This window comes from Carcharodon carcharias, chromosome 16 (genome assembly GCF_017639515.1).
Source record: "Carcharodon carcharias isolate sCarCar2 chromosome 16, sCarCar2.pri, whole genome shotgun sequence".
Classification (NCBI taxonomy): domain Eukaryota; kingdom Metazoa; phylum Chordata; class Chondrichthyes; order Lamniformes; family Lamnidae; genus Carcharodon; species Carcharodon carcharias.
In genome coordinates, this window is record NC_054482.1 from 57,886,699 (window position 1) to 57,899,600 (window position 12,902).

Consider the following 12,902-nt stretch of genomic DNA (forward strand, 5'->3'; position numbering starts at 1 on the left):
TCTGCTCCAACAAGTAAACAGCATGTTGTTAATAACTATTAATGCTTATAGGTTTATTATCACTACTAAAAGAATCAAGATTAACAGGACATAACAGAAAGGCTGCCTTTTAAAAAATGTAGGCTTCCCCCATGAATGGAAATAAATCTTCTTGTGCATCCCTTGGCTGAAGTCTTTCAAAGAACAATGAAGCTGACTAAGTAGATGCTGGCATTAGGCAATTTTTGAATGAAATTTATGGCATTTTTTGGGACACTGGATATTTCATTTTTTGAACATCTGGTGTTCACATCAAGCAATCTAAAGTCAGGTATAGCAGTTAAACGAACCTTTCCCAAGTTTGCACTAACATGCCTTAACCTCATGTCAGAACATACTGCCAGAATCAATTATATTACTCATATTGGTCTTCCTAATGCTAAGATTTCCAACTTGTTATAATACTAAGTTATGAACAATTTTGTGCTTTGGGCTCTTGTCCTCCAAGAAAGAAACTGAAATTGACAAGATGCTCAAACTCATCATCCAAGGGTTCAAATGCCAAGATCTGCTCCATTATACCACTCAACTATTGCAAACATAATTCTCATAACTTTCACTGGTTACCAGTTTGCAAACATCAGTTTTTTTTTGCAGTATACCAATAGAAAAATGGCCATATTGTTTGTCTAAATGCCTTTCTGGATTCAAAACAAAACTAACTATTTGTTATCTGGCCACAACTACACATGCCATATTAGCTTGCTGGGACAACCTTAAAAAAACCCAAACAAAAATATACACAAGTGTGCATATTTAAAGTTGGAATTTGTGGCTTTTAAAAAAATGAAATACCATTTCACTTTTAAGTTAACTGACATGCAAAATGGTACCTCACTTGTTTTTGTAACATTTTGAAAGTACTCTTTTTATTGGAACTTCAGCAATGGACAAGTTAGACTTCCATATTACAGCATTTATTTTGAAATCCTAGGTTCCAGTCTTTCAGGGTCACCATAAATACTAAAAATACTAAGAAACCGCACCATCAAGGTGGCTCAGCAAACAAAGTGTAAATCCAGTGCCTTAAAAAAAGTAGATAATGTAGGCTGCTGTGCTGAATGGCCAGTCTCCTCTCAGCACCTCCTTAGGAAGAGAGGAGAGGTATTTATAGAAGATGCCAAAGCAGCACTGCCTGGACACATTGGTCAAACAGATGGCTAAACAACACTATTTGTCAAAGGTCCAGGAGCATGATTCCCACATCCTCGCATATGCAGATAGCACATGGTCCAGTGAAACCTGTATATGAAGAGTGGCTTAGAAAGAGATGGGAAGAAGGGAGAAGTTACCTTTTTATTCATTCATGGGGATGTGGGTGTCATTAGCAAAGCCCAACATTTATTATTCATTTCTAATTGCCCTTGAAAAGGTGGTGGTGAGCAGTCTTCTTGAATACAACTGAGTGGCTTGCTAGGCCATTTCAGAGGGCAGTTAAAAACCAACCACATTGCTCTGGGGTCACATGTAGATCAGACCAGGTAAGGACAGATTTCCTTCCCTAAAGGACATTACTGAACCAGATGGGGTTTACAACAATTCAGCAGTTTGTGGTCACTTCTTATTTCAAATTTATTTAATTAACTGAATTCAAATTCCCCAGCTGCAATGGTGAGATTTGAACTCATGTCTTTGGATCATTAGTCCAGGCCTCTGGAATACTAGCCCAGTAATACAACCACTATGCTATCTTATACATAACACTTATAACGATACTTTAAAAAAACTGGTATGAAACAATGTCCATTTCAGTGATATCTGCTCCATTAGCCAAAATACTGGGGAAGGGTATGGGGGTGGGCAGGCAGTGGAATCCTAGCTCTTGCAATGTCAAACCATAAAAGGACAATTTCTTCCCAGAAAAATCTGAGACAGGTAGTACCTTTTCCATTCTTAAACAGGGGCGCATTTCCTTGAAACTTACTGCACCAGGTGAGTAACAGATCAGCAGCATTCTAAATTGCATTAAGAAAGATCACCTGATAAAGGCAAGATGATTCTATACGCGTTGAAATAAACCACCCTACTGAAATTCATTGATACACACTCTTCACACCTCTATTTCAAGCTTGGAAATGCATTATTTTCAAGCAGCAATACAAAAAAGTATCAATCCATGAAGAATGAATAATTTCTGAAAATTTATTATGAAAACAGCTTTTTTCCTCTGCTACCATTTACTTTTTTGTGGATATAAAACCAGCTACCAATATTTGTTGCTTCTGTGTAGCAAGAGAAGTCCATTTCAACAATTCCTTGTGGACAGTTCGTAAGTGTGAATGGCATGGATGAGTCTTTTTTTTTTCCTTTTTTCTGTTAATATAGTTGAGAAGGGTTCCTTAAGCATGCAAGCCTCATAGAGGGGGCCCCACCGAGGACTTCAGGCCAGGCTGACAACATCCACTTAGGCCAGAGCTGGGAAAGCTTCTGGATCATCAACATTTGGAACTGAGATGCTAGACTGCAAAATGATAAAGAAATTTGATCAAAAATTCAATAACAGATGTGAAAGGAAACTAGCACTATAAAATGCAAATTCAGAAATACTATTCAAGGAAAAATACAAGCTTATGAGTCAGTGCTTTATTTAGTAAATGTGAACAGGTTATTTCACTGCAACTATCATACGGCTAAGAATTTGAGGGAAGTAACAAGAACTTATCAATATCTCCACAACAATTTAGTACCCATAAATGATTAGTTTAGATTACAATAACCAGATGAAATAAAACTCGCTTGTGCAATAATATTCAGGGTAGATTATAGTAACAAAAATGTTAAATCAATTGAGTTCATTGAGTTTAGTGCTCTGCAAGATCCTAGACCTGAATACTTTCAAGGTGAACTTGCAGGCAAAGTCAAAGGTGATTTACATCTTTTGATGAAAAATTATACTGTCTGCTCTTCCTACAGAGCACAAGTTGTGTGCTTGACTCAAATATTTGTTTTCTAAAACAAGAAAATAATTGATTAAAGATGCAATTTTAGTATTCTAAATGTTAAAACTATGGCAACTATTCTGAAGAACAGGAGCTATCCCCAGTGTCCTGACCAATATGCATCCCTCAATCAATATCACAAAAGCAGAATATCTGATTATCACGTTGCTATTTGAGAGTGTGCGCGTGCAAATTGGCTGTAAAGCACTTGGTGACATCTGGTAGTCGCGAAAGGCACTAAATAATTGTAAGTAACCAGTAAGTCAGGTAAACAATGTTTCTGCAGAGAAAAGAGAGATTCTTGCAAGTTTCCAAAATGAATGATAGACCCATAGAAAAGTAACAGTGCAGAAAGAGGCCATTCAGTCCATTGTGTCTACACCAGCCAAAGAAAAAAGAAAACTAGTTGCTCATTGTAATCCCACTTTCCAGCACCTGGTCCATAAAATTGCAGGTTACAGCACTTCAGATGCAGATCCGGGTATCTTTTAAATAAGTTGAGCGCTTCAGCTTCAACAACCAAATTAGGCAATGAATTCCCGGTGCCCACCACCCTCAATGAAAAAGTTTTTCCTCATGTCCCCTCTAATCCTTCCACCAACCACCTAAAATCTATGCCCCCTGGTAACTGACCCCTCAGCTAGGGGAAACAAGTCTTTCCTGCCTACCCTATCTAGGTCCCTCAATTTTGTACACCTCAATTAGGTTACCCCTTAGTCTCTGTTCTAAGGAAAACAACCTAGCCTATCCAATCTCTCCTCATAGCTGCAATTTTCAAGTCCTGGCAACATTCTTGTAAATCTCCGTTGCACTCTTTCCAGTGCAATTACCTCCTTTCTGAAATATGGTGACCATATGAAAACAAAAATATCTATTTGTGAGAAGATACGTCACCTCGAGCACAGATACACATAAGGTAAACCAGGTGAGGACAGCTTTCTTGTGCATTGACCTCCAATCAACGAGATATTAATATAAAAGGACACATAAGAACCAGGAGTAGAAGTAGGCAATTCAGCCCCGCCATTCAACATGGTCAAGGTTGATCTCATCCACTCTCCCCATAAACTTTCAACCCATTACTAATTAGAAATCTGTCTATCTCCTCCTCAAATTTATTCAACGTCTCAACATCCACTGCACTCTGAGATAGTGAATTCCACAGATTCATGACCCTTTGAGAAAAGTAATTCCTCCTCTCCGATTTAAATCTACCACCCCTTAGCCTAAAACTATGGCCTCTCGTTCTAGAATGCCCCACAAGAGGAAACATCTGCTCCACATCTACTTTGTCTATCTCCTTAAGCATCATACCTCAATTAGATCTCCTCTCATCCTTCGAAACTCTAGCGAGTATAGGCCTAAACTGCTCAATCTCTCCTCATAAGACAAGCCCTGCATCTCTGGAATCAATCTAGCGAACTCTCCTCTGAACCACCTCCAAAGCGACTACATCCTTCCTCAAGTAAGGGGACCAAAACTGTGCACAGTACTCCAGGTGCGATCTCACCAATGCCTTGTACAGTTGCCTATTTTTATACTCTATTCCTTTAGCAATAAATGCCAAAATTCCATTTGCCTTCCTTATTCCTGTTACTTGCTGTCCTTGCTTACTAGCTTTCAGCGATTCATGCACGAGAACACCCAGATCCCTCTGCACTGAAGCATTCTGAAGTTTCTCTCCATTTAAATAATAAGTCGCCTCTTTATTCTTCCAACCAAAATGGATAATCGCAAACTTATCCACATTAAACTCCATCTGCCAAATTTTGGCCCATTCACCTAATCTGTCCATATCCATTTGTAAATTTCTTATTTCTTCATTGCAACTTACCTTCCCACCTATTTTGGTGTCATCTGCAAATTTAGCTACAGTACCTTCTATCCCTGAATCCAAGTCATTAATATAGATGTAAATAGTTAGGGCCCAAGGTCTGAACCCTGTGGCACCCCACTTGTTACAGCTTGCCATCCAGAAAAAGACCCATTTATCCCACTCTCTGCTTTCTGTTGGTTAGCCAATCCTCTATCCCAGCTAATATATTACCCCTAACTCCGTGTGATCTTATCTTGTGTATTAATCTTTTGTGCGGCACCTTATCAAAAGCCTTCTGGAAGTCCAGATATACTACATCTACAGGATCCCCATTATTCACTTGGCTTGTCCCATCTTCAAAGAACTCTAGTAAATTAGTCAAACACTATTTACTCTTCATAAAACCATGCTGACTCTGATGGATTGCATTTTGACTTTCCAAATGGCCTATTACTACTTTTTAATAATGGATTCCAACAATTTCCCAACAACAGACTTTAAACTAACTGGTCTATAGTTTCCTACTTTCTGCCTCCCCCCTCTTTTTTGAATATTATCATTTTTCCAATCCATTGGAATCTTTCCAAAATCCAGGGAATTTTGGAATATTATAGCCAATGCATCCACTATCTCCGCTGCCACTTCCTTTAAGACCCTGGGATGTGGGCCATCAGTTCCTGGGGACTTGTCACCCATTAATCCCAATAGTTTGCTCAGTACTTTATCTCTAGTGATGGTGGTTGTTCTAAGTTCCTTCTTCTCTATACCCTCTGCACTACCTGTTACTATTGGGGTGGTACTAGTCTTCCACCATGAAAACTGAGACAAAATATCGATTAAGCGTCTCTGCCATTTCTGCATTCCCCACTATTAACTACCCAGTCTCTTAATTCCCAGACATGTGTCTCAATTAACAAAACAAGCTTGGTGCATATTCAAAAGCAGCATAACATATCTCAAATCAAAAAACCTCATGCTCATCAGTGATCAAATTGACCATTCAGGCTTAACTTTAACCCCATGCTCATACAATCAAGGAATGTTAGTACTAGCAAATGAAAATGTTTTCATTATGGGTATCAAATGTCAGGCCATGTACTAAATCAATAATTACCTTATTCATAATAGGAGCAGAAGTAAGCCATTCAGCCCCTCAAGCCTGCCCCGACATTCAAAAGATCATGGCTGATCTGCCACAGCCCTCAACTCTTCTTTCATGCCAGCTCCTCACAGCCCTCAACTCCAATAGCTTTTAAAATCTATCTACCCCCTCTTTAAATACTTTGTGATCTAGCCTCCACAACTCTGAGGTAGAGAATTCCAGACATTCACTACCCTCAGAGAAGAAATTCCTTTGCATCTCAGCTTTAAATGAGTGCCCCCTTATTCTGTAACTATGTCTCCTAGTTCAACTTTCCTCCACTAGTGGAAACATCTTCTCAATATCTACCCTGTCAAGGCCCCTCAGAATTTTGTATATTTCAATCAGATCACCCCTCATTCTTCTAAACTCTAATGAATAAGGGCCTAACCTGTTTAGCCGTTCTTGATAAGTCAACCCCTTCACCCCAGGAATCAGCCCCTTTTGAACTGCCTCCAATGCCAGTATATCCTTTCTTAAATACAGGGACCAAAACTGTACACAGTACTCCAGGTGTGGCCTCGCCAACACCCTGTACAGTTGTAACAAGACTTCTCTATTTATAAATTCCAACCCCCTAGCAATACAGGCCAAAATTCCATTTGCCTTCTTAATTACTACCTACACCTGCATGCTAACCTTTTGTGCTTCATGCACAGGAACAGCCAGATCCCTCTGTGCTGCACTTTTTTGGAGTCTCTCTCCATTTAAATAATAGTCTGCCTTTTGATTTTTCCTACCGAAGTGCATGACCTCACACTCAGTCCCAATAAAGGTCTTAACCCCAATTTAAGAGTACTCCAAGCTGCGCCAGTGCCACATTTCATTTCACACACCAGCCACCCAGCTTTTTGATTTAAAAAGTACACTTTTAGTACCAAATTAAGGTCTTCAAGAGATAGACTGATGCTCATTTCATTAGAAGCTTTACAGCTAAAGGAAACTTTCATGCCCAAAACCTAGATTTAAAATAAGCCTAGACAGATGGAACAAAAAGGCAGTCAGTCATTTTAAATACAGATGGCCAATTTCTCATTTCTCCCCCTAGTATAATAAATTCTGAATAATTTTCAGAAATGTTATTTACAGCTTAAACCGCATCACATCAGCCAGCAAGTCTTGACTTGAAAAACTCAGACCATGCAACCTACTAGAAGCATTGATGCTCCCATAACATTCCTTTAATTTTGAGCAGAAGGTTGATGTTCCAGAAATAAAGCAATGCCTCCTTTAACATGACACGTCACTATTCGAACCAGGTACATTGAACAGATGGCGTGTAAAGCTTAAACTTGCTTTGCCAGACAAGACTCCTTCGTAGCTAATCTAAAAGGGTTCCTTACATTCTATGCCCATACAACAATCTTTAACTCCTGAACAAGCCTGCTGATTTATTGTATGTTTGAGTAGCTCAGCATTTACCATATCCACATGGAATTAGATTTGAACATGCCAATTAACATGGTTCACACAACTGCCACGAATTGGATTTGAAACCAGTTTCCTTTGAGGTGAAAGGAACTTTACTAGCCTTAATTGTTTTTTTTTTAAAAACTGGCATTGCGTTGAACAGAAAGTTGTTACAACCTGTATCTTTTGGCGCAGCTCAACAATATTCAAAGATACACCAGGCCAAAACAATGATCTAAATAATTGTAATGATTAAAGCTCAAGCAAGATATCCTGGTGGAGCCTTGTGTTGAACAAATCTACCACTATAGCAGCAGCACACAAAAGGCAATGAGGGGAAATATGAACATACAATTTGGCCCCTTGAACCTGCTCTGCCATTCACCAAGGTCATGGCTGATCCAACTGTGGCATCAACTCCTCATTTCCACCTACCCTGGTAGCTTTAGATTATTAACTAAGGGAGTCAATCTACCTTGGTCTTAAAAATATGCAAATGACCCCACCGCCACCATTCACTGGGGAAGAAAGTTCCAAAGACTCACGACTCTCAAAAAAATTCTCCTCAATTCTGCCTTAACCAGGAGACCCCTTATTTTCAAACTATGTCCCCTAGTTCTAGATTAATAGGTTAACAGCTGCAGCCACCTGACACTTGGGTCCATAAGTATGCATATACCTGTTATCAATCCATGGCTTAAGACTGGCTTCTGCTTTGATGCAGCTAGATGATCATTTCATCTGCAGCCATTGTTGCTCATCAGTTGAAAAAAAATGGAGGTGTAGTTGTGAGCTTGCAGGCCTTAGGCATGTACAGTTTACATTAAGTTCTGCTTTGCAAGGCCACAGGATTGCAAAGAGAAATCTAGCTGGTAAGCTCAATTTTTCTTAAAATCTCACTGATTTATTACAGCCATCTAACCGGTTTGAGATTTCATTAATTAAAACTTGCACATGCACAGAAAAATATAACAATCATCCTACCAACTGACACAAAGGGCAACTGCTTTTTCTAACTTAAAAATATTGATTGATAGATGCTATCACATTTTGTGTTAACTAATTTAAGAACAGTCCAAACATAACTTCTTGATCTTTCTCAGAAATGACTTGAACACAATAGGCCATTTGGCTCAACAAATTCAAGCCAACTCTCTGCAAAAGCAATTTGGGCAGCCCCCTGCCCTTTCCTCATAGTCCTGCAAATTCTTTCCCTTGAAATATTATCCGATTCCCTTCTGAAAGCTACCACTAAATCTACTCTGCCACACACTGAGGCAATGCATTCCAAATCCTAACCGCTCACTATGTAAAAGTTTTTCACGTCACCTTTAGCTCTTTTGCCATCAGGTTACATTGATACAAAACTATTCCTACCCATGAGAATATTTTTAATCCGCTCAACGTTCAGCTGCTGGACCACTGAAAAATGCTGATATGAGCATTTAAAAAAACCCTCAAAACTTGCAAATTTAGGAATTCAGGCTGCAATTTTCACAAGCTTTGTCGTGTACAGGCATCAAGATTGCTCTAGTATGTGAAGGTGAGATACAGTTTTAATCCAGTTATGAAGTTTCCTTTAAAATTGTAGTTCCCAACATCTCAAAAAATGTAGTAACTGTACTCAGTACTGGCAGCAATCAGATATGTTGCAGTTTAATGGTACACCTTAACTTTTGTTTTTTGGAGAGGGGGTGGGGGTGGTGGCAGATGGAGGGGGTGAAATTTTGCCTGGTCTCACCCTGTCTCAATGCCCGTTGGGAGGTTATATTTGAAGACCGCACATGTTCACAATTTAACATTTAACTTAAATTTGTGAATTCCGTGTTAAAACATTTGCATAAAACAGTGCACACTTCAGTGCTTGGACCTTGAACAGTTTTAAGGAAAATGACATTTACTGGGTCACGTTCAATGATTAAATGAAAAATGTTGTAAACTTAAGCAAAAGCTTGAGATTGTTCAGCTTTGTCACAGATGATCATTGTATGGGTTTTTCCTAGCTTGTGTTTAACTTTTCCCAGTAACAACTGCAATGAGGCTTTATCAATCTTTGCCTGATCATTAAATGCAGGATTTTTTTAAAAAATGGCTTTGGTCTAATAACTACTGATTTTTGAAGTAGATATTTATAGTTGACCTGCTTTTCTGGGATACTGGAGATACAGTATACCCAATTTAGTAAAATACTACTACCTAGTGATAATACAACAGTGGCATTCTTGCTGAACAGAATAAGAAAGCTCCACTTTCACTAAAAATCTTAACCAGCCAACAGGGAGATAGAACAAAACAGCTACAAGGGTAAAAAGGTCAACAGTCTTCACACTGAGCATCAAAGTTTTATTGAATTCCTAACAATTCCCCTGGCTATGGCAGAAGCCTCAACTTGGTACAGATGCTCAGAAGTTTTAAAAAAATTGCACTTACTTTCACAACCTCAGGAGGTTCCTGGATTACAATTTCGAAACTAATTGGCTATAAAGTACTTTGGGGTGTCCAAAAGCTGTGAAAGGTGCTATATAAACATTTCAAAATACGCTACAGGCAATGAAATAGTTTTGAAATGCAGTCACTTGGAGCTTAGGGAAAGGAAGAAGTAAATTTGCAAACAGCAAGATATCAACTGCAACAAGATAAGGACCAATTATGGACCAGGACACTGGGAGAACTTGTCTGCTCCTTTTAGAATAATGCCAAGGGATCTTTCACATCCAACTGCAATGTTTAATATCGCATTCAAAAGACAGTGCTGCACTATCAGGGTTACTTTCTCTTTGTCGGCCTGAATTATATGCTCAAGCATAGTATGTGGAAATTGAACCTACATCTTCCTCATACACAAATCTCTAATGGAGGTCAAACTACTAGTATTCCAGGTTCCAGCTTGGGAAAATCCTAAATGTCCGATGCATAGTTGCTTCTTCCCATCTCCCCAAAGGAGCTGGCTTATGCTTGAGTCACACTCCACAGATCGTAACAGTCATATCTAATCCCAAAAAACCATTATGTGAATCTAGGCAAGTTCACAGAAGTCACCGCTGCCTCCCTGGTCTTACCAGATATCCAATTATGTGCACATTCTAGCAGGTGTCACTGAACAGTGATCAACAGCAGAAATCATTGAATTTTTCTTTCCTCAGTCCAACATACTAAAGCCAATGGTACCATATTAATTGCTCCCTTGACTTAAGCAACTCAGCAAGGACCAGAAAAAAGCCTAGTTCCTTCTGCTCACTAGAGTTTGGTACGATGTTGGACAGCACCATTAACCATTATTAGCAGTGTTTCTGTATTCTAAATCTTTAACTCTGCAGGTTTTAAACTTGGCCAGAAAGTGCCATTCCCATCCAATGTTACACCGAAATGCTGTTGATACCTTATCAGGCCTCATTCCACGGATGCTCCTGCCGCCACCACGTCCACGACCACCTCGGCCTCCTCTGCCACCACGGCCAGGGCGACCCAAATCACCAAAATTGATTTCCAGCTGGGAGGTTATATCATTTGCTGGTTTGCGGAAGTGATGTTCCAAACCAGATTCATCAGCAGAGACCTATTAAAAAGAAATTCAGTTCACATTTCAAGCCTTAATGTATTATTTGACAAACCACTAACCGGAAACAGTTCTTTCCCTACTTGTCCATAGGACATATATATTCAGATTGCTCCATAAAATACAAAATCCTTCAAAGCTTAAAACGTGAAGAGAACAAAAAAATGAAACTGTGACGTCTAAGAACAACTTTCCTAAATTCCATTTTATTTCCAATTCAAAATGCTTCAAGATATAGTCTGAAGATTTTGTTCAGTTTAGAATTTTCAAAAAAAATAACTTACATTGTTCTTCTGTATACTTTCATTAGCCGAATTTAAATTTAATCATTTGGAATTACTAGGAAATCTGAATGCAAACTGGGGGAAAATATAACCAAATTAAAAATATAGTCAGAATAATCTGTATTTACAATTTAATTCATCTAGAATTTTAATGATAGTCCAAAGCAGAGTGTAAATATTCAACTGTTTCTACAGACAGACAGCATTTAATTAACTTAACTTGCACTTAAAAAAGACACTTATTCTCAATGAAGTTACTGAATGCAACACTTCACCATGAGGGATGGGGGCGGGGGTGCAAAAAGAAAAATTCAGCAATACCAGAGCAACTCAGCGACAGTTAGGAAAAGCAACTTGATCAAGGCCCAGTGTGAATGAATACAATTTTGAAATATAACCAGTCAAATTGTAGAACAATTTGGCATATCCTTAGTGTACCAGAGTAGCATAGTTAACAATACCATCTCCCACCCCCAAAAAAGTCTGAAAGACAACATCTGAAAGCAGCACAGAGCCTAACAATCAGAAGTCTGCTGTTCACAGGCTATTGCCCTCAGCTGAAGGTATTACTGTAGCAAAAGGGATCCAATTGACTGGAAATGCATTTTTAACAGTTACCAAATCAGAATTTGAATCAAATGGCTGAGTATTAACCTCCAGTTAAATGCACCTTGATGCTGAGCTCAGACAATGACAGGAACTTGTTTACTACCAGGAGAAATGTACAATATGCAACTGAGTGATAATCATGCTTGACAAACTAGAGAAAAAAAGACCTTCAGTCTCAGGAAAATTAAATCCGTGTTGATTTTCAAGACAGCAGACACACACACACACACACGTACCTGTTACTGAGAATGTACTAAAATATTTTTGGGGGTTTATCAAAGGTGTCGCTAATATAAGTTAATAGATATTGAAGATAAAGGCAAAAAACTGCAGATGCTGGAAATCCAAAACAAAACAAAAACGTCCCTCTTGTCCTCACTTATCACCCCACCAGCCTCCGCATTCAAATGATCATCCTCCACCATTTCCGCAAACTCCAGCACGATGCCACCACCAAACACATCTTCCCTTCACCACCCCCCGGTGGCATTCCGCAGGGATCGTTCCCTCCGGGACACCCTGGTCCACTCCTCCATCACCCTCTACACCTCAACCTCCACCCAAGGCACCGTCCCATGCAACCGCAGAAGGTGCAACACCTGCCCCTTTACTTTCCCTCTCCTCACCGTCCAAGGGCCCAAACACTCCTTTCAAGTGAAGTAGCATTTCACTTGCACTTCCCTCAATTTAGTCTACTGCATTTGTTGCTCCCAATGCAGTTTCCTCTACGTTGGAGAAACCAAACACTGACTGGGTGACCGCTTTGCAGAACACCAGCGGTCTGTCCGCAAGCATTACCCAGACCTCCCTGTCGCTTGCAATTCAACACTCCACCCTGCTCTCATGCCCACATGTCCGTCCTTGGCCTGCTGCATTGTTCCAGTGAAGCTCAATGCAAACTGGAGGAACAGCACCTCACCTTCCGACTAGGCACAGTCTTCCGGACTGAATATTGAGTTCAACAATTTTAGATCATGAACTCTCTCCTCCATCCCCAACCCTTTTCCGATCCCGCCCCCCCCCCCCCTTTTCCCCCATTTATACAGATTTCTCTTTTCCCACCTATTTCCATTATTTTAAAATGTATTTCCATCCATTGTTTTATCTC

The 12,902-nt window shown here is 39.5% G+C and overlaps 1 protein-coding gene across 2 annotated transcripts in view; it reads right to left on the bottom strand.

Moving 5' to 3' along the window:
* Positions 1–2,167: 2,167 nt before the first annotated feature.
* LOC121289134 (plasminogen activator inhibitor 1 RNA-binding protein-like) overlaps positions 2,168–12,902 on the bottom strand; it is a 39,588-nt gene continuing 28,853 nt past the window's right edge. For both annotated transcript variants that reach the window (XM_041208218.1, XM_041208217.1), the window contains exons 8-9: positions 10,725–10,901; positions 2,168–2,500 (exon numbers count right to left, since the gene is read on the bottom strand). In XM_041208218.1, the coding sequence (XP_041064152.1) occupies positions 2,444–2,500; positions 10,725–10,901 (234 nt within the window). In that variant the 3' untranslated portion in view covers positions 2,168–2,443. The remainder of the gene's footprint in view (positions 2,501–10,724; positions 10,902–12,902) is intronic.